Source organism: Jaculus jaculus, chromosome 3, assembly GCF_020740685.1.
Source record: "Jaculus jaculus isolate mJacJac1 chromosome 3, mJacJac1.mat.Y.cur, whole genome shotgun sequence".
NCBI lineage: Eukaryota > Metazoa > Chordata > Mammalia > Rodentia > Dipodidae > Jaculus > Jaculus jaculus.
Window position 1 is genome coordinate 165211138 of NC_059104.1, and position 27138 is coordinate 165238275.

Here is a 27138-nt window from a genome sequence, read left to right on the forward strand (position 1 = left end):
ATTGAAAAGAAAAAAAATAATGTACACCAAATAAATATATAGTGTAAAAAAATAAATAAAAGGAAGTCAAAAAGGCCAGTGAGGAGCAGGGGTTGTAGGCAGTGATATAATATGTATGAACATGTATGAGGCCCTGGGCTCAATCCCCAGCACCAGGAAAACAAGACCACTGGCAAGTTCACAGAAGCCTCACAGTACACATGCCTTAGCTCATGAAAAGGAAATGGGATTAAGTCTTTGTCAGCAGCGTAACTTTGACTAAGAATTAAACTCTAAGTCTCTATTTCAATGTCTGTAAATTAAGGTTAATAATCAAGATCCCAGGGCTGGTCTAAGAATGGAGTTTTGGTATAGAAATGTTTAGGATAATGAAGAACCCAAAATGGAAAATTTTTAAATATTTTATTTATTTATTTGAGAAAGAGAAAGAGGCTGATAAGTAGAGAGAGAATGGGTGCATCAGGGCCTCTAGTCATTGCAAAGGAACTCCAGACACATGTGCCATCTAGTGCATCTGGCTTTATGTGGGTACTGGGGAATTGAACCTGAGTCCTTTGGCTTTGCAGGCAACTATCTTAACCTCTAAGCCATCTCTCCAGCTTGAATTTTTTTGTTGTTTTTGAGGTAGGATCTCACGATACCCAAGGCTGACCTGGAATTCATTATGTAGTCTCATAATGGACTTGAACTCATAGCAGTCCTCCTACCTTTGCCTCCTGAGTACTGGGATTGAAGGCATGAGCCACCATGCCCAGCCCAAAATGTAAATCTTAAATTTTTTTTCTTCATTTTTATTTATTTATTTGAGTGTGACAGAGCAAGAAAGAGACAGAGAGAGAGAGAGAATGGGTGCGCCAGGGCTTCCAGCCACTGCTAACAAACTCCAGATGCATGCGCCCCCTTGTGCATCTGGTTAACGTGGGTCCTGGGGAACTGAGCCTCGAACTGGGGTTCTTAGGCTTCACAGGCAAGCACTTAACCGCTAAGCCATCTCTCCAGCCCCCAAAATGTAAATTTTAAAAGTGTGGGGTTGGAGAGATTGATGAGTGGTTAAGGTGCTTGCCTGCAAAACCTAACTGTTGGGAGCCATTTTGGCTGGACTTGTATCCATAGCCCTGGGCTTCTGGCCGCAGGACATTAGCAAAACTATAGCAGCCTTCCTGCAAGTAAGATTGTGTATCTGCCATCTGGCAGCAAGACATTAGCTAACCATAACAGCCTACCTGTAAGCAAGATTAGGTATCTTCAGCCATTTGGCTGGTCCTTTGTACTGAGAAATGATTGAAATGCAAAAACTCTATAATGGGAAGGTTTTTTGATAAGGAATTTGTAAAGCTCATAAAATCTTTGTCCATGGAAAAACTGTAAAAAGATATAAAAAGGAATGCTGTGAAATAAACCATGTCTTCAGTCCTGGTTTGAGGCCTTGCTTCAGCCCTGAGCATTACTTTTTTTTCCTGAGAGGAGTAAAAAATATAACTTAAATAGGTCCAATAACAGAAGGAGAAGTACTATTAAGTATGCTGAGGATGTAGCTCAGTTGGTACAGTGGTTGCCTAGCAAGCATGAAGCCCTGGGCTTGATCCCCAGCATTACAAAATCCTAGTACTTGAGAGGTGAAGGCAGGAAGATCAGAAGTTCAAGGTCATCCTCAGCTACATAGTGAGTTCAAGGCCAGCATGGGCTACATAGACCCTGTCTCCAAAAAAAAAAAAAAAAAAAAAGCTGGGCATGGCGGTTTATGCCTTTAATCCCAGCACTTGGGAGGCAGAGGTAGGAGGATTGCTGAGAGTTTGAGGCCACCCTAAGACTACATAGTTAATTCCAGGTCAGCCTGGACCACAGTGAGACCCTACCTCGAAAAACCAAAAAATAGCTATCCAAGTCAGGCATGGTGGCACACACCTTTAGTCCTAGCATTCAGGAGGTAAGGTAGAGGTAGGAGGATCACAGTGAGTTCAAGGCCAGCCTAGGGCTACAGTTCCAGGTCATCCTGGGCTAGTGTGAACCCTTCCTGGAAACAACAAATGCTTTTCAAATGTACAAAAGTGAGCTATACATGGTGTTTCACACCTATAACCCTAGTATTCTGGAGGCAGAGACAAGAGATCACAGAAAGTTCAAGGTCATTCTAGTCTACATAGGGAGGTCCAGGCTAATTATAGCTACACAGGGAAATTTTGTCTCAAAACAAAACAAACTAGGACTGAGGACGCAGTGCAGTTGAGAAATTGCTTGCACAGCACGTATGAAGCCCTCAGTCCAACGCCAGCACTGTCTGGAAAAGGAATGAGCTGGCGCATGCCTGCAGTCCCAGCCCTCAGGAGGCAGAGGGAATGCTGACCCTCTTTCCTCTTCATGATCATCTGTGGTTGCACAGTGAGGTCCAGGCCAGCATGGGATACATGAGACACTGTCTCAACCAAATGAACAAACACATAGATAAATAAAGGAAAGTAGGGCTGGAGAGATGGCTTAGTGGTTAAGGCACTTGCCTGCAAAACCTAAGAACCCACATTCGATTCTCCAAATCCCACAAAAGCCAGATGCACAAGGGGGCGCATGCGTCTGGAGTTCATTTGCAGTGGCTAGAGGCCCTGGCATGCCCAATTCTCTTCTCCCCTCCCCCAGTCTCTAAATAAATAAAGTAGTATCAAAATTTTAAAAACTGGGGTGCTAGGTGGTTAAAGGTGCTTGCTTGCAAATCCTGCTGGCCCAGATTCAATGTTCAAGTCACTCACATACGCCAGATGCAAACAGGGTCCAAGCATAAAGTGTTTGTATACAGTGGCAAGGGGCACACACCATGAACAAAAAACAACAAGAAAAAATTAAAAAATCAGCCAGGTGTGAAGGCACACGTCATTAATCCCAGTATTCAGGAGGCAGAGGTAGGAGGATCTCTGTGAGTTTGACAATGTCCTGAGACTACATAGTAAATTCCAGGTCAGGATGAGCTACAGCAAGACCCTACCTCAAAAAGGTGGGGGGCAGGGGCAGAGGGCTGGAGAGAGGAGAGAGAGTTCAGCCCTTAAAGCCACTTACAAAGTATGCCAGCCCAGGGTCAACTCCCTAGTATCACATAAAGTCAGAAACACACAGTGATGCGTGCATGCATCTGAAATTTGTTGGCAGAGGCAAAATGCCCTAGCAATTCATTCTCTTTCTCCTTGCAAAGTAATTTTTTTTTTTTTTTTTTTTTTGGTGGGGGTGGTTCAAGGTAGGGTCTCTCTCTAGCCCAACTTACTCTGTAGCCCCAGGCTGACCTTGAACTCACAGCAATCCTCCTACCTCTGCCTCTCAAGTACTGGGATTAAAGGTGTGCACCATCACATCTGGCTAATAAATAAAATATTTTAAAAAAATCTTTATTTATTTATTTGAGAGAGAAAGAGGCAGAGGGAGAGAGAATGGGTGCACCAGGGCATCCAGCCACTGCAAACCAACTCCAGACATGCCACCTTGTACATCTGGTTTATGTGAGTCCTGGGGAAGTGAATCTGGGTCCTTAGGCTTTGCAGGCAAGTGCCTTAACCTCTAAGTCATCTCTTCAGCCCGAAAATATTTTTAAAAAAATTTAAAAATAGGGGATGAAGAGATGGCTCAGCAGTTAAGTTTCAATTTCCTAGTGCCCACAAAAAGCGAGATGCACAAGGTGGCACATGCATCTGGAGTATGCAGTGGTTAGAGGCCCTTGTGTGTCCATTCTCTCTCTCTCTCTCTTTCTTGATCTACCTCTTTCTCTTACTCTTTCTTAAATAAAATATTCCTTCTAGATCACTTACAGCTCAACAAAATGAGGGTGCATGACGTACAGAGGTGAATGCTAGTGAAGGAAATCCCTTTTAGAAAGCTAAAGTCCAAGAGATCACTGCCATCCTTCAGAATGCTGTACACACCAGAACCTACCTTCAAAGCCTCGCTCATCCCCCGGCCAATCACAAGGGTCTGTACACCCTTCTCAGCAACTTCCTTCACATCTGCAGGCTGCACACCAGGAGAATGCTGGATGTGGAAAGAGAAAGCAGAAAGGTACCAATTTTTCCTCTCAATGGACATTCCTTCTTAAAATATTTATTTATTTGAGAGAGAAAGAGAGAGAGAGAGAGAATGGGCATGCCAGGGCCTCCAGCCACTGCAAACAAACTCCAGACACATGCACCACCTTGTGTATCTGGCTTATGGTGGGTACTGGGGAACTGAACCTGGGTCCTTGGGCTTTGCAACCATCTCTCCAGCCCCCTCAGCGGGCACTCGTATGGATTCATTCAAGAAATTTTTACCATGGTTTACTCTATGCCAAGCATGTTCTGGGTCCTGGGAATAACAAAGAACAAAAACAGAAGATTACCCCTCCCCCCCCTTTGTTTTTTTTCCGAGGTAGGGTCTCACACTCTAGCAGCTGACCTGGAATTCACTAGAGTCTCAGGGTGGCCATGAACTCACTTCATTCTTCCTACTTCTGCCTCCCAAGTTCTAGGATTAAAGGCGTGCGCCACCACACCACGCCTGGCTCAGAAGACAGGATTTTACTTTCAGGCTGGCCTTCTTTTGCAGCACTGGGATTTTATGATTTCTTCATCACTCCTGGCAGGGAGTTTTAGAATTTCTGCAAGTGCCACAGGAAAGTGAGTTCAGGTTAGTGAGGATGTCGAGCAAGGGCGCCTTGGAAATCAGGGCAGGCTCTTAGGAAAAGTATCCCAGCGGAGATGACATTTAAGCTTAGATTGAAAAGACAAGGAGGAATTAGTCAGGTTAAAGGAAATCAGTGAAACAAGTCATCCCTAGAATACTGAATAGCATGTTTAAAGGCTCACAGGAAAGAAAGCCTAGGGAGTGACAGTAATTCAGTATGACTCATACACAGTGACAGGTATGGCAGGAAAAGAAAGAAATTGACACCATGTTAAGATTTGGACTTTAGAAAAATGTCATCAGAATCCTGGAGCTGAGGGGGTAAACCAGTTGGTAGAGCACTAGCCTACCAAACACAAGGTCCGAGGTTCAATTTCTGTTTCTACATACACATGCTGGGATTATAGACATGCACACCCTGCCTGGATCAGTTAAAGTTTTCATAAAGCATTTATATAACTAATTCTATGCCATCTGTATAGTGATATTTAAAACAGAACAAAAGCATTCATTCTCGCTTTACAGATAAGAAAGATGAAGCTCATCAAAAAATATGCATCTTGGGCTGGAGAGACAGCTTAGCGGTTAAGCGCTTGCCTGTGAAGTCTCAGGACCCCGGTTCAAGACTCAACTCCCCAGGACCCACATTAGCCAGATGCACAAGGGGGCACATGTGTCTGGAGTTTGTTTGCAGTGGCTGGAGGCCCTGGCGTGCCCATTCTCTCTCTCTCTCTGCCTTTCTCTCTCTGTCTGCCGCTCTCAAATAAATAAAAATGAACAAAAAACATTTTTAAAAAATATGCATCTTGGGGCTGGAGCTTTGCTTGCTTGCAAAGACTGAATGCCCAGGTTCAAATCCTCACTGCCACATAAAACTAGATACACAAAGTGGTGTATGCATTTGGCCCTAGCACATCTATTCTCTCTCTCCTATCTCCCCCCACCCCCCAATCTGTTTTTTTCTTTAAGTAGGGTCTCACTGTTGCCCAGGCTGAGCTGGAACTCACTCTGTACTTCTAGGCTGGCCTTGAACTCACAGTCATCCTCCTACCTCAGTCTTCCAAGTGCTAGGATTAAAAGTGTGCACCACCACAATTGGCTCTCTCCCACTCTGCTTGCAAAAAATAAATAAAAATATCTATAAAAATTTTTTAAAAAGATAATTGGGCATGGTGGTACATGCTTTTAATTCCAGCAATAGGGAGGCTGAGGTAAGAGGATAGCTGTGAGTTTGAGGACAGCCTGAGACTATACAGTAAATTTCAGGTTAGCCTGGGGTAACCTACCTCAAACAACAACAACAACAAAAATAAAATAATGAGCTGCAGAGATGACTTAGTGGTTGAGGCTCTTGCCTGGACCTAGGTTTCCAGTACCACATAAGCCAGATGCATATGGTGGCACATCCATCTGGAGTTCATTTGTGGTGGTTCAAGGCCCCATTCTCTTCTCTCTGTTTCTCTTTCTCTGATAAGTAAATAATTAATTAATAAAATAAAATAAAATAGGCATCTTGGTCAAAGGACACTTGTCAAATGCAGAGCTGGTATTTGAACTCAAAACATGCTTTACTTCTGATTTAATATATTGAATGTACTTTAGAACTTCTTTCCCCAGGAAATATCCTTTCGTGTGTGCTCATGTGTGCACACTTGTGAGGAGGCCAGAGGATTTTTTTTTTTTTCCCAAGATACCATCATCTTTTTTGAAACAAAGTCTCTCTATGGCCTGGAGCTCACCAAGTAGGCTAAACACAGCCTGTCTTCTCTGTGGCCAGCGAGGAATTTGCCTGCCTTTGCCTCCCCAGCACTGGGGAGTTAAAAGGCCAACAGAGCTTGGGTGTAGCTCAGTGGTAAAGTGCTTGCCTAATACACATGACACCCTGGATTCCATCCCTAAACAAACAATAGACAAGTGTGGTTGTAAAAGGCAAACAAAGGAGACAGAATGTTAAAAATAAATGAATAAAGCTGGGCATGCCTTTAATCCCAGCATTCAGAAAGCAGAGATAGGAGAATCACCATGGGTTCAAGGCCACTCTTGAGAGTACATAGTGAATTCCAGGTCAGCCTGGGCTAAAGTGAGATACTAACTTGAAAAAAAACAAAAAAGTAAACTTGATCAATAACAACTCAAGAAGAAACACTGAAACCTCAAAAATTATCAGATTGCACAAAATCTAACTAAATTTTATTCACAAGACCTGTATTTTAAATATTTTATTTATTTGTTTGAAAGAGAAAGAGAAAAAGGGGAGGGAAGAGCGAGGGGGGAGAGACAGAGAGAGAGAGAGAGGAAGAGAATGGGGGCACCAGGATCTCTTAGCACTACAAATGAACTTGACACGTGCTACTTTGTGTGTCTAGATTCACATGGGTACTGGGGAACTGAATCCAGGCTGGCAGGCTTTGCAAGTAAGCACCTTTAGCCATTAAGCCATCTCCCCAGTCCCATAGTTGAAAATTTAAGCAGCCCTCTCTCTTAGAAATTGAAATGACACTAAAATTGAGAAAAGTTACTAAGAATGTAAAGATTTTTGGGTAAAATCTATCAACTAATTTGATCTAATACACCAGCTTATACTCAACTGTGAAATATACATTTTTTTAAATTGAGAATTCTTGTTTATTATTTATTTACTTGGGACTGATAGACAGAGAAAGAGGGGAGAGAGAGAGAGAATGGGCGCACCAGGGCCTCCAGCCACTACAAATGAACCCCAGACACGTGCACCCCCTTGTGCATCTGGCTAATGTGGGTCCTGGGGAATCGAGCCTCGAACCGGGGTCCTTAACCGCTAAGCCATCTCTCTAGCCCCGAAATATACATTTTTAAGTGTACATGGAAAACCCACTAAAATAGGCTACATGTTGGGTAATCTAAACAAATTTCAAAGGAGTGACATATGAAAATTATCTTTTTTCCTTTCTTTTCTAAAATGGGTATGCCAAGGCCTCTAGCCACTGCAAATAAACTCCCATGCGCCAACCTTGTAAATCTGGCTGACGTGGGCCCTGGGGAATTGAACCTGGGTCCTTAGGCTGTGCAGGCAAGTGCCTTAACCACTAAGGCATCTCTCCAGCCCAAAGAAAATTGTTAGTAGGGGCTGGGCATGCCAGACATGGTGGTATATGTCTTTCATCCCAGCACTTGGGAGGCTGCGGTAGGGAGAGCATTATGAGTTCCAGGCTGGCCAGAGAATACACTGTGAATTCCAGATCATTTTGGGATAGAGCAAGACCCTACCTTGAAAAACCAAAGCCAAGCCAAACCAAACCGAAACAGCAGGGCATGGTGGTGCACACCTTTAAGTCTCAGGGGTGGTCAAGAACTGTTAGTGATCCTTTACCTCTACCTCCCAAGTGCTGGGATTAAAGGCTAGTACCATCACACCTGGTGAAAACTGTTAATAGAACACATGACACTGGGTGTGGAGACGCACGCCTTTAATCCCAGCACTAGCACTGAGGAGGCAGATGTAGGAGAACTGCTGTGCGTTCGAGGCCAGCTTGGAACTACAAACTCAGTTCCAGGTCAACCTGGGCTAAAATAAGACCCTACCTCAAAGCCACAACAACACTTAGCTGAGCATAATCGCCCAAACCTGTAATCCCAGCACTTAAGGGGTTTGAGGCACGAGGCTCACCTAGGAATTTGAGGCTAGCCTAGGATACATAGTGAGTTCCATGTCAGCGTGGGCTACTGAACGAGACCCTGTCTTTCACACAACAACAAAATCAAGGCATTTAGAAAGGACAAATAATTGGAAATTGAACAAAAAAATGTATGTTTGAAGTGAGGAAAAATGGAAAAATATATTCAAAATTCTAATACACAGCTAAAAAATGTTTACAAGGACTTTTAAAAGCTTTTAATACAAGTGAAACAAACCAATTTTCAAAATATTTTTATTTGTTTATTTGTAAGCAGAGAGAGAGAGAAAGAAGAGAGACAGAGACAAGGGGCATTGCAGAGTCTCCAGCCACTAGAAACAAACTCCAGCCACACACAGCACTTTGTACATCGGGCTTTACATGGATATTGGGGAGTCAAACTCAGTTCTCTCTATATTTAGGCCTTTCAAACTCTCACCAGAATGGTCCTTGTAGCTTTGCTTACAGCACTACAAGGCTTCTCTAGCCGAAAGTTTCAAATCCTCCCATAGTCTCTCTGTAAATCAGTTCCAGAAGACCACATGGTCAGGCTCATTGCTACTGCAACAGCCCTACTTTTTATTACCATTTTTCTGCTGCAGTTACTTTCTCTTTGCTGGGACCACACACCAGACCCCAAGCCGATAATGGGAGGAAAGGGTTAATTTCAGGCTTACACTTCCGGGGCAAGCATGGCAGAGCCGAGGATGGGCAGCATATCTTGCCACAACAGCTGGAATGTAGCAGAAGAGTGAGCTGGTTTGCATAGGCAAAGGGGCTGGAGCATAAGGTCCCAAGACTTGTCCCAGTGACACACTCCAGCCAGGTTCCACCTCCCTCATTCTGTTCAAGAGTTTCTCAAATAATGTTCTAGGTTAGAGTACCTGCCAGAGAGCAATAAATACATCAGCAGTAAGGGTATAACCTCATCTTGGGTCAGAATGTTGAGTTAGTATCTCTGCCCCAGTTTCCTGTTTTCTACAAAGACAACAAGTTTAGAGAAATTAGATTATTCTCTTTCGTTTTGAGGTAGAGTCTCACTCTAGCCCAGGCTGACCTGGAACTCACTATGTAGTCTCAAGGCTGGCCTCAAACTCGTGGTGATCCTCCTACCTCTGCCTCCTGAATGCTGGGATTAAAGGCACGTGTCACCATGCCCAGCTAGATTATTTTCTAAATTCACTATGTAGGCTCAGGGTAGCCTCGAACTCCTACCTCTGCCTCCTGAGTGCTGGGATTAATGGTGTGTGCCGCAACACCAGCCATGTAACTGGTTTTTTTTTTGTTGTTTGTTTGTTTTTTGAGGTACAGTCTTACTCTAGAGCTCAGGCTAACCTGGAATTCACTATGTAGTTTCTGGGTGGCCTCAAACTCAATGATCCTCTTACCTCTGCCTCCTGAGTGCTAGGATTAAATGCATATGCCACTATGCCCAGTTCATCTTGTAACTTTGTGTGTGTGTGTGTGTGTGTGTGTGTGTGTGTGTGTGTGTGTGTGTGTGTATGCCACCATGCTTGGCAAAAATATTTAAAAAAAATTAAAAAACAGAGCCGGGCATGATGACGCACACCTTTAATCCCAGCACTGGGGAGGCAGAGGTAGGAGGATCGCTGTGAGTTCAAGGCCACCGTGAGATCAGCCTGAGCTACATTGAGAACCTATCTCAAAAAAAAAACCAAAAAAAAAAAAAAAAAAAAAAAAAAAAAAAAATTAAAAAGAGGATATATTTTTACGTGATTACAACAATTAAGTTTTTTAAAAATTATAAGAGGAATCCAGGCATTGTGGCACACGCCTTTAATACCAGCACTTGGGAGGCAGAGTAGGAGTATCACTGTGTGTTCGAGGCCACCCTGAGAATACATAGTGAATTCCAGGTCAGCCTGGGCTTATTGAGACTCCACCTTGATAAGGCCCTCCCCCCCAAAAAATTGTAAGAGGATCTTTCTGTAGACATGACCACAGTAAATATTTGGTATGATTACAGATCAGGGTTGGAGAGCCTCACCTTCCTTAAACAAATGTATTTACATGAATTACTGAATGATACCTTTATTTACCAAACAGCAGCAACTACCTTGAATAGAGGAACCACAATCCCCATACTCTAAGTGCTCACAATCTACTTTGAAGTAAAGTCAAAGTGATTGGTATAAATGTAGTGAGAAGTTATGAGGAGTGCAAAACAGTAACCCTCTGGGGAGATTCAGAGACTAGAGGCAGCTGTAGCCAGATCTGGGATCAATGGAACTCGTGGAGAATTTGCCTGCTATCACTGCTGTCCTGCAGGCTCAGGGCGTCGCATACAGAGCAAAGAAAGACAAGCACAAAAGCCGTGGATCCGGGCCGGCCGCTGCCCTGATGACTCTGTCTCCTGGAGAAGCCTGGGACTGGAGCATCACACTGCTACCAGGCGTCCACAGCCGGCCTCCAGCCCCTCCTACGCTTCCAGCTCCTCAGGGCAGCCACCAAGGCTCCCATCCTATTGACTTTGTGGCTTGGTTCATCTTTAAGAGGCTTTTTGTCACACAGAGTTGTGAAGGCTTACTGTTTTTTTTCTTGGAGGAGGGGGAGGACTATTAACTGTAGAAAAAATGTCTTGCTATTATGCCAGCTAAACAAAAGGATTTCATCCTTTGTGGCTCAGATATTTTAAGATACATCTGTAAAGAAAACAGGATCAAAGTACATTTTCAAAGTAGCATTTCCTTCTGCCAAAATTAAAGGCACATAAATGTTTAGGGAGTAGCAGTGCCATTAGCTGGCTGTGTGTGATAAAAGCCGACTGCGAGCGCTGGCTCTCTAGAAGCTATCCCTGGAAGACACGGAGCCACATTCTCACTGCGCACCGTTTGAATGAACAGCCTCTTTTTTTTTTTTTTTTTTTTTTTTTTGTCTCTACAGAATAGTGAGCTGCTTTTGTGCCACAGGCTCTTCTGGAAGCCTGGTGAAATTTATGCTTCAATTCTCAAGTAATATTTTGAATGCATAACATAAATGTAGAATTACAAAGGAAACATTGGAATTACTTGTGTGTGTGTGTATGTGTATGTGTATTTGCAGGTACACGTGTATGGGCAAGTATGTGTATGCAGGTGGAGGGCAGAGGATAATCTCAGGTGATGTCTTCAGGAACCTGGTCCACCTCCTTTGAGACAAGGGCTCTCACTGCTCTGGAGGTCTCTTATTGGGCTAGACTAGATGGCATGTGAGTTGTCCAGGATCCCCTGGTCTCCATCACCCGAGCTGGGATTAGAAGAGCGTACCACCACACCTGGCACAAGAAGGCACAAAGGAAACGATCAAACTATGGCTTACGTCTACGGGACCTCAGCGGTACAGCCGCACCTACGGCACTTTGCCTCACGTGTGTGCACGGCCCTGCATCTCAGCGGGGCAACCACCAAAAGTGCGCTTTATTGAAATGATGCTCCAGAGAAATCTGACCCAAAAGTTCACTAGCAGAGTTGTCTCTGTACCAAAAACATCAAGCATTCCTAATTACACAGTCTAAATTCCAAGCCTGTGTCACTGGGATGGGCTGGGTCTTGCCTTAGCAACCCTCTTGGCACCCTGCCAACGGGAGGAGGCAGGGTGTCATGGTCTGCCACCTCCGAGCTCATGACTAGCACTCTTGCGAAAGGGAGGCTCTGTGGCTAGAAGGCATTGTCTAGACCCCAATCAAGCCAGGTCTAAATCCTAAACCTCACAAGTGTGGCTGATGAGCCTCGGGGGCTAACCACAAGTGAGAAAGGATAGGGTGCTCAGCGGGTGCCCGGTTCTGGCACCCTGGTGCTCCCACAGCCTCAGGCGGTATGCCTCTTCTCTTCCCAGCAAGGCCTGGAACCTGGCTCTGGCCCAGAATTCTGCTCCTTAAGGGGTGAATTCTCAGTATGTTCTATGATCACAGTCTCTAACTCAGCCTTCTCCTCATCTCATTGTGAGAACATACCTCTTCTCCACCAAGAACACTGGAAACGGTCCCACTCCCTGACACCAGGCCCTTGGATAATGGTGTTCATAGTGACAGGATATTAAGGTGCCTTATTCTATACTTTGGAATATTCCTCAACAGTCCCAACATTAAAGGGCTGGTCTCCATCTTTCATCTTCCTTCTGAGGTAGCATCTTGATATGCCTACCAGTTCCTACCATTTAAATGTTCTAAGAGATAGTAAAGATGAGCACAAGAAAACCTCGAGTCCCTGAAGTGACCCAGTGACTCCCCCCCCCCGTAGCAGAGCTGTCTCTCACCCACTCAACTTGGAGGAGGCACACAACTTTATGAGAGAAGAACCTTTTTTTTTTTTTCTTTTGGTAGGGTCTTACTCTGGCCCAGGCTGACCTTCACTGTGTAGTCTCAGGGTGGCCTCGAACTCATGGTGATCCTCCTACCTCTACCTCCCAAGTGCTGGGATTAAAGGCATGCACTACCACACCCAGTTTGAGAAGTACATTTCTATTGTCTTTAAGCTATTGTATTTGTGGATTTTTTCTTCTTCTTTCTTTTGGTGTTTTGAGGTAGGATCTCACTCCAGTGCAGACTGACCTGGAATTTACTATGTAGTCTCAGGGTGGCCTTGAACTCATGGTGATCCTCCTACCTCTGCCTCCCTAGTGCTGGGATTAACGATGTGCACCACCATATCCGGCCTTGGGATTTTTTTTTTTAACACCATCTTTGGTCTTTTATGTCAACCCACAATCCCATTCTACTTCCTTTCTTCCTTCCCTCCTTTCTTTCCTTTCTTTCATACAGGGTCCTTCTAGTAGCTCAGGCTAGCCTCAAACTCATGATTCTCCTATCTCAGCCTCCATAGTATGGGGAGTGAAGAAGTGTACCACTTTGCCTGGCCAGATCCATTGTTAGACCAAACTGATTATATAAATCATGTGATGTAGAAATAAGGTCAACCACACTAGGTTACTATATGGAACTATGGTGGGTCATTGAATTAGGTGGCCACTTACACTCTAGGCAAGCAAGATGCCACACAGCTATATTCCCAAGCCTGGAACTATGTCTTATGTATAGAATATATATAAAAAGTGTCATTCTGTATGAGCATCTACTTTATGGGAATTCAATGTAACCCAGCCATTCTACTCAAAGTACATGGCTGAGCACTGGCTAGCTGACATGTATCTACTACTTCCTTCTTGTCATTTTTAGAGTGACTAATTTCCAATATGAACCAATGACTCACTGAATATTTCTGGTGTATAAAACTACACTATTCATTTTTCATACAATATGGAGCCTAAATGCAAGGCAACCAACTTATCTGGCACTCAAAGACAATCACTATATTCTAACATTGAAGAGAACTTCACCCTAACTCCCAAGATTGAAAATATTTATTTGAGCTGGGCATGGTGGTGCACGCCTTTAATCCTAGCACTTGGGAGGCAGAGGTAGGGAGATTGCCGTGAGTTTGAAGCCACTCTGACACTACATAGTGAATTCTAGGTCAGCCTGCACTAGAGTGAGGCCCTACCTCAAAAAATAAAGAAAAAAGAAAAAGAAAATAGTTGACATCAAAATATTTTCACTTTGGCCAGGCATGGTGGCACATATCTTTAATCCCAGCACTTGGAAGGCTGAGGTAGGAGGACTGCTGTGAGTTTGAGGCCACCATGAAACTACAGAATGAATTCCAGATCAGCCTGGGCTAGAGTGAGACCCTACCTCAAAACCCCTCCTTCCCCCCCAAATTTCACTTAGTACCAAGAACAGTCTGCAATCTTTCCACTGACAAAACCCTTAATTAAAGGCATTTTCTTGTAAAACTCCTGGCCCAGGTTCACTTCCTCAGTACCCTGTAAAGCTTGGCACAAAGTGGCACATGTGTCTGAAATTCATTTGCAGCAGCAAGAAACTTTGGGATATCTACATATACCCATGCAACATAAAATAAATACAGCCGGGTGTGGTGGTGCACACCTTTAATCCCAGCGCTTGGGAGGCAGAGATAGGAAGATTGTCGTGAATTTGAGGTCACCCAGAGATTTCAGAGTGAATTCCAGGCCAGCTTACACTAGAGTGAAACCCTACCTCAAAAAAAAAACCCCAAAATAAAAAATAATAAAAAATCGTGGCCTGGAGAGATAGCTTAGTGATTAAGGTGCTCTCTTCCAAAGCCTAAGAAGGCTTGTTAGACTCTCTCGGGCCCCCGCATGGCCAGACGCAAAAATGACGCAAGCAGGTAATGTCGCACATGCGCACAAGGAGGCGTATGCGTCTGGAGTTGGTTCACAGTGGCTTGAAAGGCCCTGGTGCGCCCAATTCTCTGTCTCTGCCTTTCTCCCTCTCTCTGTCTCTCTAAAACAAACAAACAAACAAATAAATAAATGCATATGCCACCACAGTCTGTCCAAGTTTTTTTTTTTCTCTAGGTAGGGTCTCACTCTGGTCCAGGCTGACCTGGAATTAACTATGTAGTTTCGGGGTAGCCTCAAACTCACAGCAATCCTCCTACCTGTGTCTCCTGAGTGCTGGAATTAAAGGTGTGCGCCTCCACACCCGGCTTGTCCAAGTCTTAAGGAAAAAAAAACTTTATAATTGAAAGATAGCAACTGACCAAACCTGACATTTTTATCTAGGTTTGTACCCAAGAAATCTAATGTTGCCAATCAGATTATGAGATGACTAATGTAAAATTTTGTATCAACAATGTATCTAAAAAACTTGTTTAGCTGGATGTCTTGACACATGACTATAACCTCAGAAAGAGGAGAGAACTATAAATGTTAGGCTAGCCTTGGCTACATAATGAGTTTGAAACAAAATGAAACAAAACAAAACAGGGCTGGAGAGATGGTTTAGTGGTTAAGGGGCTTGCCTGCTAAACCTAAGAACTCATGTTCAAATCTCCAGGTCCCATGTCACCAGATGCACAGTGGCGCAATGTCACACATAGGCTACGAGGGGTGCACATGCCCAGCATTTGTTTGCAGCAGACTGGAGGTCCTGGCACACCCATTCTCTCTCTCTAACAAACAAAAGAAAAAGAAAGAAATTCAAGTTCATCCAAGCAAGCTCAAAGCCAACCTGGGAAGCACAGACCCTATCTCAAATAAACAAAGATTTGTCTAACCAATACATTTTAATTAGGGCATTGTACCTCAGGCTGGCAATCACAGTTCTATGTGTCAAATAGCATACAGAAAGCACCTCAACAAAAATAAGTGCTAAGTATCATATATAAAAGAAAAATGCTATGTAGTTTTCTATTTTCAAGGGGAATAACACCTAATTAGGTGTACAATGCAGAAAGGGACACAAGGGAGCCAGAAAAGACTAAAAGCACAGTGGTGGAAGATGAAAACATTGTGTCCCTGGTATGTGGTGGCCAGACAGGGAACCGGAGTATAGATCCATGTGTGCATAGAAGTGGCCAAGACAGCCGGGCGTGGTGGCGCACGCCTCTAATCCCAGCACTCGGGAGGCAGAGGTAGGAGGACTGCCTTGAGTTCGAGGCCACCCTGAGACTACATAGTTAATTCCAAGTCAGCCTGTACCTGAGGGAGACCCTACCTCAAAACCCCAAACCCCTCCCCTGCCAAAAAAAAAAAAAGCAGTGGACAAGACACTCAGCTGTAGATGTACAGACTACAAAGAAAACCAGTAGTACCCTAACTACTTCCAAGGCTCTGGAAATGATTATAAGAACGAAGAGTCAATGAAAAAGTATCTATTCAAGAAAATCTATAAAAAATTACTACAGTGGACTGAAGGTGTATTACCACAAAATTCATATACTTAACTTTCAATGTCAGTGCAATGGCATTTACATGTGGGGATAATGGTAGGTAATGAAGTCATGGCATAGACCTTTTGTGACTGGGATTCATGCCTTTAAAAGAAAAAGTCAGAAGCTGGGTGTGGTGGTTTGATTCAGGTGTCACCCATAAACTTAGGTGTTCTGAATGTTAGGTTCCCAGCTGATGGAGATCTGGGAATTAATGCCTCCTGGAGGGACTGTACTGTTGGGGGTGGGCTTACGGGTGTTATAGCCAGTTTCCCCATGCCAGTGTTTGGCACACCCTCCTGTTGCTGTGGTCTACCTTATGTTGGCTATGGGATAACGTCCACCCTCTGCTCATGCCATCATTTTCCCCTGACATTGTGGAGCTTTCCCTCGAGCCTGTAAGCCAAAATAACTCCCTTTTTCCCAGAAGCTGCTCTTTGTTGGGTGATTTCTACCAGCAATGTGTACCTGACTGCAACAGTAAAGTGTTACCGAGGAGTGGGATTGCTGCTAGACAATTGACTGTGTGGCTTTGGCCTTTTGGAGCTGATTTTCAAGAGGAATGTGGGAGGATTTGAAACCTTGGCCTAAGAGATGCCTTGCAGTGCTGTAAGTACAGCTTGATGGATTATTCTGGTCTGAGCTGCAAGACCTGAACTCAGTAAGAACTATGGACTGTGAGGTTTGACTTATGAGGGTGAGAAAGAGCTTTGCTTGGACTGGGCTAGCAGTTTGTGTGAGAAGCTTGCTCTTGTGCACATGTCCTGAGAAGTTGTGCAGGGTTGCTTTGCGTAGAAATGAACTGGTGTAAGCAGAGGGATATGGCACAGAAAGAAAAATCTTTAGGTGAGCTGTTGCCCATTCAGTTGCAACTGAGAGATTACAACCTTTGAGACTGGGCTAGCTGACCTGCGCTGGGGCAACGGGAAGAATGTAGACTCTTTTGAAGGGGCCTGAGTGCTCAAGGAGTGTCCTCTTCTTCAAAGTCTGCTTTATTCCCCCCCTCCCTGGATTAACAAATTGGCACCCTACCTGGTATTGTGGAGTATAAGAAATGCTGGAAAGAGGGTCACTGAGTTTGCAACACGGTCTTGTGTTTTGGAATTGGCCATGGGCAGTGTGAAGCAGGTTTGCTGGTTGCCTGCCTGCATGGAGACCCCATGGGGCCATGAGGATGAACCATGGATTGCAGTGGAGACCCAGTGGAGATGCCGGGACCACAAGATGGCTGCCAAGGAGAGCTGCTGGCCCCGATGAAGTTTTCCAGGACTGTGAGTGGCCTAGCTGGAGGGGTGGAATTGGAATGCCAGAGACTTGTTGCTGGTTAGAATGATCGGACCTGGAGATTTGTCACGGGCTATAGTTGTTGGACTTGGAGCTACAGAGTTTGATGTTTGCCCTGGTTGTTTTAAATCTTATATTGGCTGAATGTTTCTTTGTTATGCCCAATGCCATCTTTTGCAGTGTGAATATTTATTCTGTGACATTATGGTTTTTTTGAGGTTATTTTTTTGGTATTATGGCTCAATTAAAAGATCTTGGACTATGTGGATGTATGAACACCATTGGATTTGATAAAAACTATGGGACTTTTAAAGTTAGATGAATGCATTGCATTTTATATCACGTATGGTTATCAGTTTATGGGGGCCAGGGGTGGAATGTGGTGGCTTGATTTAGGTGTCACCCATAAACTTAGGTGTTCTGAATATTAGGTTCCCAGCTGATGGAGATTTGGGAATTAATGCTTCCTGAAGAGAGTGTATTGTTGGGGGTGGGCTTATGGGTGTTATAGCCAGTTTCCCCATGCCAGTGTTTGGTACATCCTCCTGTTGGTACAGCTTATGTTGCTCATGGGGTGATGTCTACCCTCTGCTCATGCCATCGTTTTCCCCTGCCATCGTGGATCTTCCCCTTGAGCCTGTAAGCCAAAATAAATCTCTTTTTCCCAGAAGCTGCTGCTCTTGGTTGGGTGATTTCTACCAGCAGTGTGAACCTGACTGCAACACTGGGCATGGCAGCTCACACCTTTAATCCCAATACTCAGGAGTCTAAGGTATGAGGATCATCATGAGTTCAAGGCAACCTTCAGAGTTCCAGGTCAGCCCTGCTAGAGTGATACCTTGCCTCAAAACAAAACAAGTCAGACAGCTATCTCCGGTTCTGTCACATCAGGATTGAACAAGCAGTTGGTTTTCTGCAGCCTGGAAAAGCATCCTCGCCAGATCTTCAGTGTGCTGTCTACATCTCACACGTTTAGACTCCGGAACTATGAGAATTGAATGTCTTGTTTACAGCCCTCACTTGTTATAGCAGCCTGAAATGACTGAATATTCTCATTAGAAGTGAGGACTGGGGCTGGAAAGATGGCTTAATGGTTAAGCGCTTGCCTGTGAAGCCTAAGGACCGTGGTTCAAGGCTCAATTCCCCAGTACCCACGTAAGCCAGATGCACAAGGTGACCCAGGTATCTGGAGTTCATTTGCAGTGGTTCGAGGCCTTGGCGTGCCCATTCTCTCTTTTTCTCTGTCTATTGCTCTCAAATAAATAATAATAAACATTTTTTTTTTTAAAAAAGGAAGTGAGGACTGGTATACTGGCATACTTAAACCAAGCCTGCTCTCTCCCTTCCCTTCCAGGTTCAGCGAGGCACACTGTGCTCCAGAATGCTGCAGGCACTACCCAGGGCTCACTCGCCCCTCAGCAGCCTGCGGACACTTCTCAGCCTGCCCCCAGCTTTCCGTGACTGAGACTGTCTGTAAGTGTGTGTCAAAGGGCAGGGGATCCCTTCTTCATGAAAAGGAGGGTGTAACTTGAGTGTGGCATACTGAAAATATTGAAGGAAATATAATACTTGGGAAATGCAAGTCAAAACTAAGGTGGGATAACTCTTCATATCCAGTAAGAGATAGCTATGTAATGGGCTGGAGAGTTGGCTCTGTGGTTAAAGGTGCTGGCTTGTAAAGCCTAATGGCTTGGGTTCAACTCCCTAATACCCATGTAAATCCAGATGTACAAAATGGAGCATGTGTCTGGAATTCCTTTACAGTGGCAGGAGGCCCTGGCACAACCATACTTATTCTCTCTCTGTCTGCCTCTTTCTCTCTGTCTCACATAGAGAAATAAAAAATATTTTTTTAAAAGATAGCTATGGGTGGAGAGATGGCTTAGCAGTTAAGGTGCATGCCTGCAAAGTCTAAGGACCCAGGTTTGCTTCTCCAGGTCCCACGTAAGCCAGATCACATGGTGGTGTATGCGTCTGGAGTTCGTTTGCAGTGGCTAGCAGCCCTGGTGCACCCATTCTCTCTCCCCCACACCCTCCGTGTCTCTAAGAAATAAATAAGTAAAACTAAATCTTAAAAAAAGATAGCTATATAAAACAAAACAAACCAAAAAAAATATTAACCAGCACTTGGGAAGCTGAGGTAGGAGCATCACCATGAGTTCAAGGCTAATATGGAACTACAGTGTTAATTCTAAGTCAGCTTGAGCTAGAATGAGTACCTGCCTCAAAAAAGTAGATATTAAAAAAAAAAACCAACACTCAAAAACCAGGTATTCAGGAGGCAGAGGTAGAGGGATCAGTGTGAGGACAGTTTGAGAATAAGAGTGAGTTTCAGGTCAGCCTGGGCTAGAGTGAGATGCTCCCTCATAAAAAATACCCAAACAAGCAGCACAACAAAACTTTGTTAATAGGAATATAGGAAGATTGGAAACCTCATATAGCATTGGTAGGAAGGTAAAATGGTATAGCCATTTTGGAAGATCATTTGAAGGTTCCTCAAAAGGTGAAACAGCTGGATGTGGTGGCGCACACCTTTAATCCCAGCACTTGGGAGGCAGAGGTAGGAGGATCACAGTGAATTCAAGGCCACCCTGAGACTACCTGGTGAATTCCAGGTCAGCTTGGGCTTGAGTGAGTCCCTACCTCGAAAACCTGCTCCCCCCCCCCCCAAAAAAAAAAGAAAAAGAAAAAAGGTAAAACAGAGTTATCACCTGAATCACAATTCTACTCATAAATAAATATATGTATATATTACATATAGATGAGGCCCTTGGAATATCAGGCTCAAAAACAAAAACCAGAATATATATCCAAGAGGCCAGAATGAATTCAACTACGAAATGTCCACAATAGGTACATCCACAACAATGGAAAATACGTGAGTCATTGCTAAGAGATGGAGGTTGAGAAGACAGAAACAGGCACTGATTACTTACGGCTGTGGGGTTTCTTGCTGGGGTGATAAATATATTTCAGAATTAGTAATGGTAACTGTGTAAAATTTATGATTATGAATAGACTTTTAAAAATATTTTTATTTAATTGCAAGGAGACAGAAATAACATATGTACAGGTCAGGGCCTCCTGCCACTGCAAACGAACACTAGATGCATGGGCCACTTTGTGTACCTGGCTTTACATGGGTGGTGGGAAATTGAACCCAGGCTGTCAAGGTTTGTCAACAAGTGCCCTTAACCTCTGAGCCATCTCCCCAAACCTGCATAGATGTTTTTGCCCATTATTATAGCATACTTTAAGAGGGTGAGTTGGGAGAATAGGAAGAAGTAACTTTTTTGGGGGGCAGGTGGGTTATACAAGATAGATTCTCATTGTAGCCCTGGCTGACTTGGAACTCACTCTGTAGTTCCAGGCTGGACTTGAACTCACAGTGATCCTCCTACTTCTGCCTCTCCTGGAATTAAAGGTGTGCACCACCACATCTGGCTAAGGTTACTTTCATTTGATGGTAATGGTGTAGCACTTTGGAAATCATTTGGCCAGCCTCATTTGTTTGGTAGCTTACCTCAGTTCCTGTTTCTCTCCAGTCCCAAGCTCGACTGCCTCCTGGCCACACTTTGCAATCCTTGTACGTTATGGTAGAGCCTTGCACTTTCATTTGCCCCCATGAGAGGGAAGCAATTTCAGGGGAAGCCATAGGAACTGAATGGAAATCTGAAATTAAAAGAAAAACATGCTAAGTCAGTTACTAAGCAAGGTTAAAACAGCTCCAAAAATTCACAGCTAGTATTGTACTACTTAGTATAGCCCCTCCTCCCCCCCAAAAAAATACCAGCTCCAATTCTTCATGATGTTAGAAGCATCTTTCTCTAAGGTTTCTGGCACAGTATACATTGGCCTTCACTGAGCACGTCTCTAAAAAGTAGCCATTACTCTTGGGATCCTGAATCATCCAAGCATGGTAACCATATATTAGAATCACTTCTCAGACTCCAAGAGGAATCTTCAGATAGCTTTTGAAGCTTTTTTTTTTTTTTTTGTATTTCATTTTTATTTAACTTATTTGAGAGAGAGAGAGAAGGAGAGAGGAAGAGACAGATAGAGAATGGGCATGTCAGGGCCTCCAGCCACCGCAAACAAACTCAAGACACATGCTCCCCTTGTGCACCTAGCTTTTGTGTGTCCTGGGGAGATGAACCTGGGTCCTTTGGAATTGCAGGCAAACACCTTAACTGCTAAGCCATCTCTCCAGTCCCCAGATATTTTTTAAGAAATAAAACTAAAAGGTGGAGATTTCTTTTGGTATGATGGATGGAATGAGGGGGTTGACATATCTCCTTCAAAAGAAACAATACACAAAAAACCCTATTAAAAACATCTGTTACTCTAGGAATAAAATGATAGGCATACCATAAACTGTCAAATGCTTATTCATGCAAGTACTGAATTTCAGACAAGAACAACTTCCAGGAAGTTTCCCATCTGGGTGAGTTCAGCTAGAACCTAAGTTTGGTTAGGCTGGGGTAGAAAAATGGACAGCCTTCCCGCACTGCCAGAGGAGGCTCACTTGATTTGGAGCATAATCATTGGCACTGATGATCTCAGTAGCAATCAATGGATTACGCTAGGTAGGGGTTTAAGACATTCTCAAAGATGAAACAGTTATAGACAACTGGATAAATTCTCCACATATCCTAAATAAACCAGAAGCTATGAGCTTATATACCAAAGACCTGAGTAGACCAACTCATCCAAACACTACAGACTGGGAGGGCTTAAGTATATGCATGAAAGAAGCAACAGGCACAAGAGGGCCCAGAGGATGGGAAAACCAGAGAACACAGGTGGATTTTGTGTGTGTTTATTATTATTATTATTTTATTATCAACATCCATGATTGTAAACAATATCCCATGGTAATTCCCTCCCTCCCCCACTTTCCCCTAGGCCAGAGTGAGACCCTACCTCAAATAAATAAATAAATAAATAAATAAATAAATAAATAAATAAATAAATAAGAGAGAGAGCAAGAGTGAGATATAATTGGCAAGACCTCTAGCCACTGCAATCAAACTCCAGATGCGTACGCTATCTTGTACTCATGTGACCTTGAGCGCTTGCTTCAGCCTGTGCATCTGGCTTCCATGGAATCTAGAGATTCATGGAACCTAGTAGCAGGCAAGTGCCTTAATCACTAAGCCATCTCTCCAGCCCACAGGTGGAATTTTTAATTTGTTCCAGGATACATATAGAGCCATTAGTCAAACAATAAAACCTTGCTGACTCAATTGCCAAGTCTTGGGTATTCTGTTACAGTAGTACAAAGGAGACTGAGATTTTGACTACTGGCAAGGGACTGAATGTTAAGTATTTGAAGACTTTCTATGTTACCCAAAATGTCCAGTTTTTCAATAAAATAGTGTAAGACATGCCAAGAAAAAAAAAAGACCATTTTCAGTTAACTGAAACTGTATCTGAGTGTTTTGGGATGTGTATTTAATGAAGGCCATAGAAACTACTGTACAGGAAATAATATATAAAAATTTAATGAAATTATGAGGACAATGAGTCACTGCATACATAATATCAATGAAGAGACATTTCAACTAAGTATCAAACGGACACTAGCATTGTTACGGTTTTGTTGGGGTCTGTTCTTGCCAAAAACTCATGGTGACCTTTGGTTGGCAATGCGGTGGTTTTAGGAGGTGAGACCTTTTAGAGGGATTAATGTCTTTCTCATGAGACTATTTCATGAGATTGGTTAAATTTTCTTTTACACACAATAGATTCCATTTCTGCTCTTCCACTATGCATGGAGCCTCACGTGACTCTCACCAGGAACTGAGCAGTCGCCACCACCACACTTTTGAATTTCCACAACCAGTAACCTAAGTAAACTTCAAAAACTTATTTATTTGAGAAAGAGGCAGAGAGACAATATGAATGAATGAATGAATGAATGAATATGGGTACATCAGAGCCTCTAGCCACTGCAAACAAACTCTAGCCATTTGTGCCACTTGTGTATCTGACTTTCTGTGGGTACTAGGGAATCAAACCTGGTCCTTTGGCTTTGCCAGCAAGCATCTTAACCACTACGCTCTCTCTCCAGCCCCATGTTAATTCTTTATAAATCCCCAGTCTTAGGAATTTTGGTATAGTAACAGGATATGGACCAGGACAGATGGTAGGTACATTGAATAATGGGAGTTACTACAATATCAAGGCAATATTTCTTCTTCATCAAGGAAGCAATTGGTTTTGATTTAGACCTTTCTACTGACTGGACGAGGCACCACTCAGAGCACCAAGGATAATCTCATTTATTTAATAGTCAGCTGTGGATGTTAGCCAAATCTACAAAATGACCTCATAGCAACAATTACAGTGGTGCTTGATTGGGTAGCTGGATACTAGATCCTGTCCATCCTATACATAAAGCAGGCTTTGAAAATCAAGCACCTTTATCTGCTGAGCTAGCTCTCAATTTTTTTTTTCTACACTTGTTTTTACCCAAAGGGCCAAGAAGTATTCACTTCTTCCAGTACAGTAATATACTGGATATGGGATTTTCATAGATGCCCCTATCAGACTGTAAACATTTCTTTTATATATCTAGTTTGTTGAGTATTTTTACTATGAGAAAACATTAGCTCTTGTCAAAGGCTTCTCCTGCATCTATTGAAATGACAGGCTAGAGAGATGGCTCAGTGGTCAAGGCACTGCCTGCAAGGCCCAATGCCCCAGGGTTCAATTCCCCAGTACCCACATAAAGCCAGATGCATGAAGTGGCAAATGCAACTGTAGTTCATTTGCAGTGGCTAGAGGCTCTGGCATGCCCATTTTTTCTCTATCTCTACTTGCATATACATAAAAAGTGAAACGACAATTGTTTTTGTTCTTTATTCTGTTAGTATTGCTTGGTGGCACATGCCTTTAATCCCAGCACTTGGGAGGTAGAGGTAGGAGGATCCTCATGAGTTCAAAGCCACCCTGAGACTACACAGTGAATTCCAGGTGAGCCTGGACTAGGGTAAAACCTCACCTCAAAAGGAAAAAAAGCCAGCTACTGTTTTCATCTTTACATTCCAGCCTGATATACAGAACTTAGTCACTGAACTTCACAAACTGGGATTCAACTCTTGTTTTACATTTTAGTTATTTATTTTATTCATTCATTTATTTGAGAGAGGCAAATAGGCAGGGCCTCCAACCACTCCAAATGAAATCCAGACACATGCACCACCTTGTGTATTTGGTTTGCATGGGCATTGGGGAAATGCACCTGAGTCCTTAGGCTTCACAGGCAAGCGCCTTAACCACTAAGCCATCAGTCCAGCCCTACATTCGGTTTTTACTTCTCTGAAATGCGCAGGGGCTGACTATGTAGCTCAGGTTGCTCTGGAGTTCATACGATCTCAGATCTTCCAGGATCTGCTTCTCAAGTGCTCGAACGACCATGCACCACCGCCTGTGGCTAGCAGTGGGTTCTTGTATCCCTTGTTTGTCTCAGCACTTACACTCAAGAGAGGACATGTAGCAATATGGGCGTGTGCTGCTTATTTTCTTTTCAAGAATAGACTTTGTGATCTAGACCTTGCTTGACAGTAAAACCTCTCTTATCTTCTGGGTGGATACTTCGTTCTGATGCCCAAGGACTTTGTTCTTATGCCAGTCTGGATTTGAAAAGCAACCCTCTAATCTTTATTACCAGTCCTCCTTTGAATGACAGTGTCACCAAATTCATAGTAAGAGAAAACAATGGTAATAAAGCTTTTTATTTTTTTTAGACAGGGTCTCTTGTTGGTTTGATATGCTAGATCAATTACGCTAGATATGCCACCACACTTGGTTTTTATTCTGAGGCTCAAAGTCCTCATGCTTGTAAGGCAAGCACCTTACCTACTGAGCCATCTTCCAGTCAAAGCTTTCTTTCTCTTTGTAATATTTTTATTTATTTGCAAGCAGAGAAGAGGGAGAGGGAAGGAGAGAGAGAATGAGGGGAATGGGCCCATCGGGGCCTCTTGTCACTGCAAATGAACTCCAGATGCATGTGCCACTTTATGTATCTGGTTTCATATGGGTTCTTGGGAAATGAACCTAGACCCCTAGGCTTTATAACAAAGTGCTTATAACTGATGAGCCATTTTTCCACCTTGTTATTTTAAAAATATTTTTATTGATTTATTTGAGACAGAGAGAAGAAGAGGGAGAGTCTAGATGCACCAGGGCCTCCTGCCACTACAAACAAATTCCAGCTGCACGCACCACTTTGTGCATTTAACTTGACGTGAGTATTGGAGAATCAAGCCCAGCCCATCAAGCTTTATAATAAGCAAGTACCTTTAACCAATGACCCATCTCTCTAGCTCTCCCCCCACTTTTTAAAATATTCTTTTTTTTTGTTCATTTTTATTTATTTATTTGAGAGCGACAGACAGAGAGAGAAAGAAGTGGAGAGAGAGAAAGAAAGAGACAGAGGGAGAAAGAATGGGTGCACCAGGGCCTCCAGCCACTGTAAATGAACTCCAGACATGTGCGTCCCCTTGTGCATCTGGCCAACGTGGGTCCTGTGGAATCGAGCCTTGAACTGGGGTCCTTAGCCTTCACAGGCAAGTGCTTAACCGCTAAGCCATCTCTCCAGTCCTGTTCCCCCATTTTTTATATGCTATTTTACAACTTCATGGGAGAATCAGGAATAATGTCCTAGAAAAGGAAAAGTGGCCACGCATACTAGCTAAATTCCTTTATAATACAGAACACTGGCGGCACAGGCAAGAAGATTGTTGTAAATTCAAACCAGGGCTACATAGTAAGATCACACAAACAAGACACAAACATATGCATGGTGGCACAAGTTTATAATCCCAGTACTTGGGAGGGGGGTCTGGTAAGGAAGGAAGGGAAGAGGATCCGGAGTTCCAGGCCAACCTTTAATATGTAGCTGGCTTTAGAGCAGCCTGGGTCATAAGAAGTATGGTCTTGAAACAAAAACAAACAAACAAAACAACAATAGCAACAACAAAAAAACAAAGCACAAGACCATCATAAGAGGAGGAAAAGATCATGACATCAAAATAAAAGAGGATGTGAGGGCGATCTGGCTGCGACATCTGTCACCCCATTGATTGCCAGGGTTGATTCGGCTGATCTGGCTGGCTAGGCGGGTGTCCCCTTCCTCCCTCACCGCTCCATGTGCGTCCCTCCCGAAGCTGCGCGCTCGGTCGAAAAGGACGACCTTCCCCGAATAGAGGAGGACCGGTCTTCGGTCAAGGGTATACGAGTAGCTGCGCTCCCCTGCTAGAACCTCCAAACAAGCTCTCAAAATAAAAGAGAGTGATTGAGATGGGGAGGGGATATGATGGAGAATGGAATTTCAAAGGGGAAAGTGGGGGGGAGGAGGGAGGGTATTACCATGGGATATTTTTTATAATCACGGAAAATGTTAATAAAAATTGAGAAAAAATAAATAAAAATTTAAAAAAAAAACAAAGCAAAAGCTGAAAGTAAAGAAAGAAACCTCGGTAAGGTTTATCTAATAACATGTACTGACATTTTCCTCAAGTTTGAAGTCTTTTTCCAAAGAAATTCCTGTACAAAGATGTCACGTAAAGTACTGTATACCTGGCTTTTAGTTAGGGTTGATGACTACAGGAAGCATTTTATATTTGTCCACAAAATGGCTGTTGAGAATGCATTCCAGCGGGGGCTGGGGAGACGGCTCAGGGGTTAAAGGTGCTTGCTCGTAAAGCCTGATGGCCAGGGTACAATTTCACAATGCCCACATAAAGCCAGATACACAAAATGGCACATGAGTTCAGTTGCAGTGACAACTGACCCTGACCTGCCCATTC

At 43.5% G+C, this 27138-nt stretch overlaps 1 protein-coding gene across 1 annotated transcript in view; it reads right to left on the reverse strand.

The window, feature by feature from the left end:
- Positions 1 to 27138, reverse strand: part of Aamdc (adipogenesis associated Mth938 domain containing) — a 30990-nt gene that overhangs the window by 1496 nt on the left and 2356 nt on the right. The window contains exons 2-3 of the mRNA XM_045145603.1: positions 20847 to 20995; positions 3910 to 4005 (exon numbers count right to left, since the gene is read on the reverse strand). Coding sequence (XP_045001538.1) covers positions 3910 to 4005; positions 20847 to 20978 — 228 coding nt within the window. The 5' untranslated portion in view covers positions 20979 to 20995. The remainder of the gene's footprint in view (positions 1 to 3909; positions 4006 to 20846; positions 20996 to 27138) is intronic.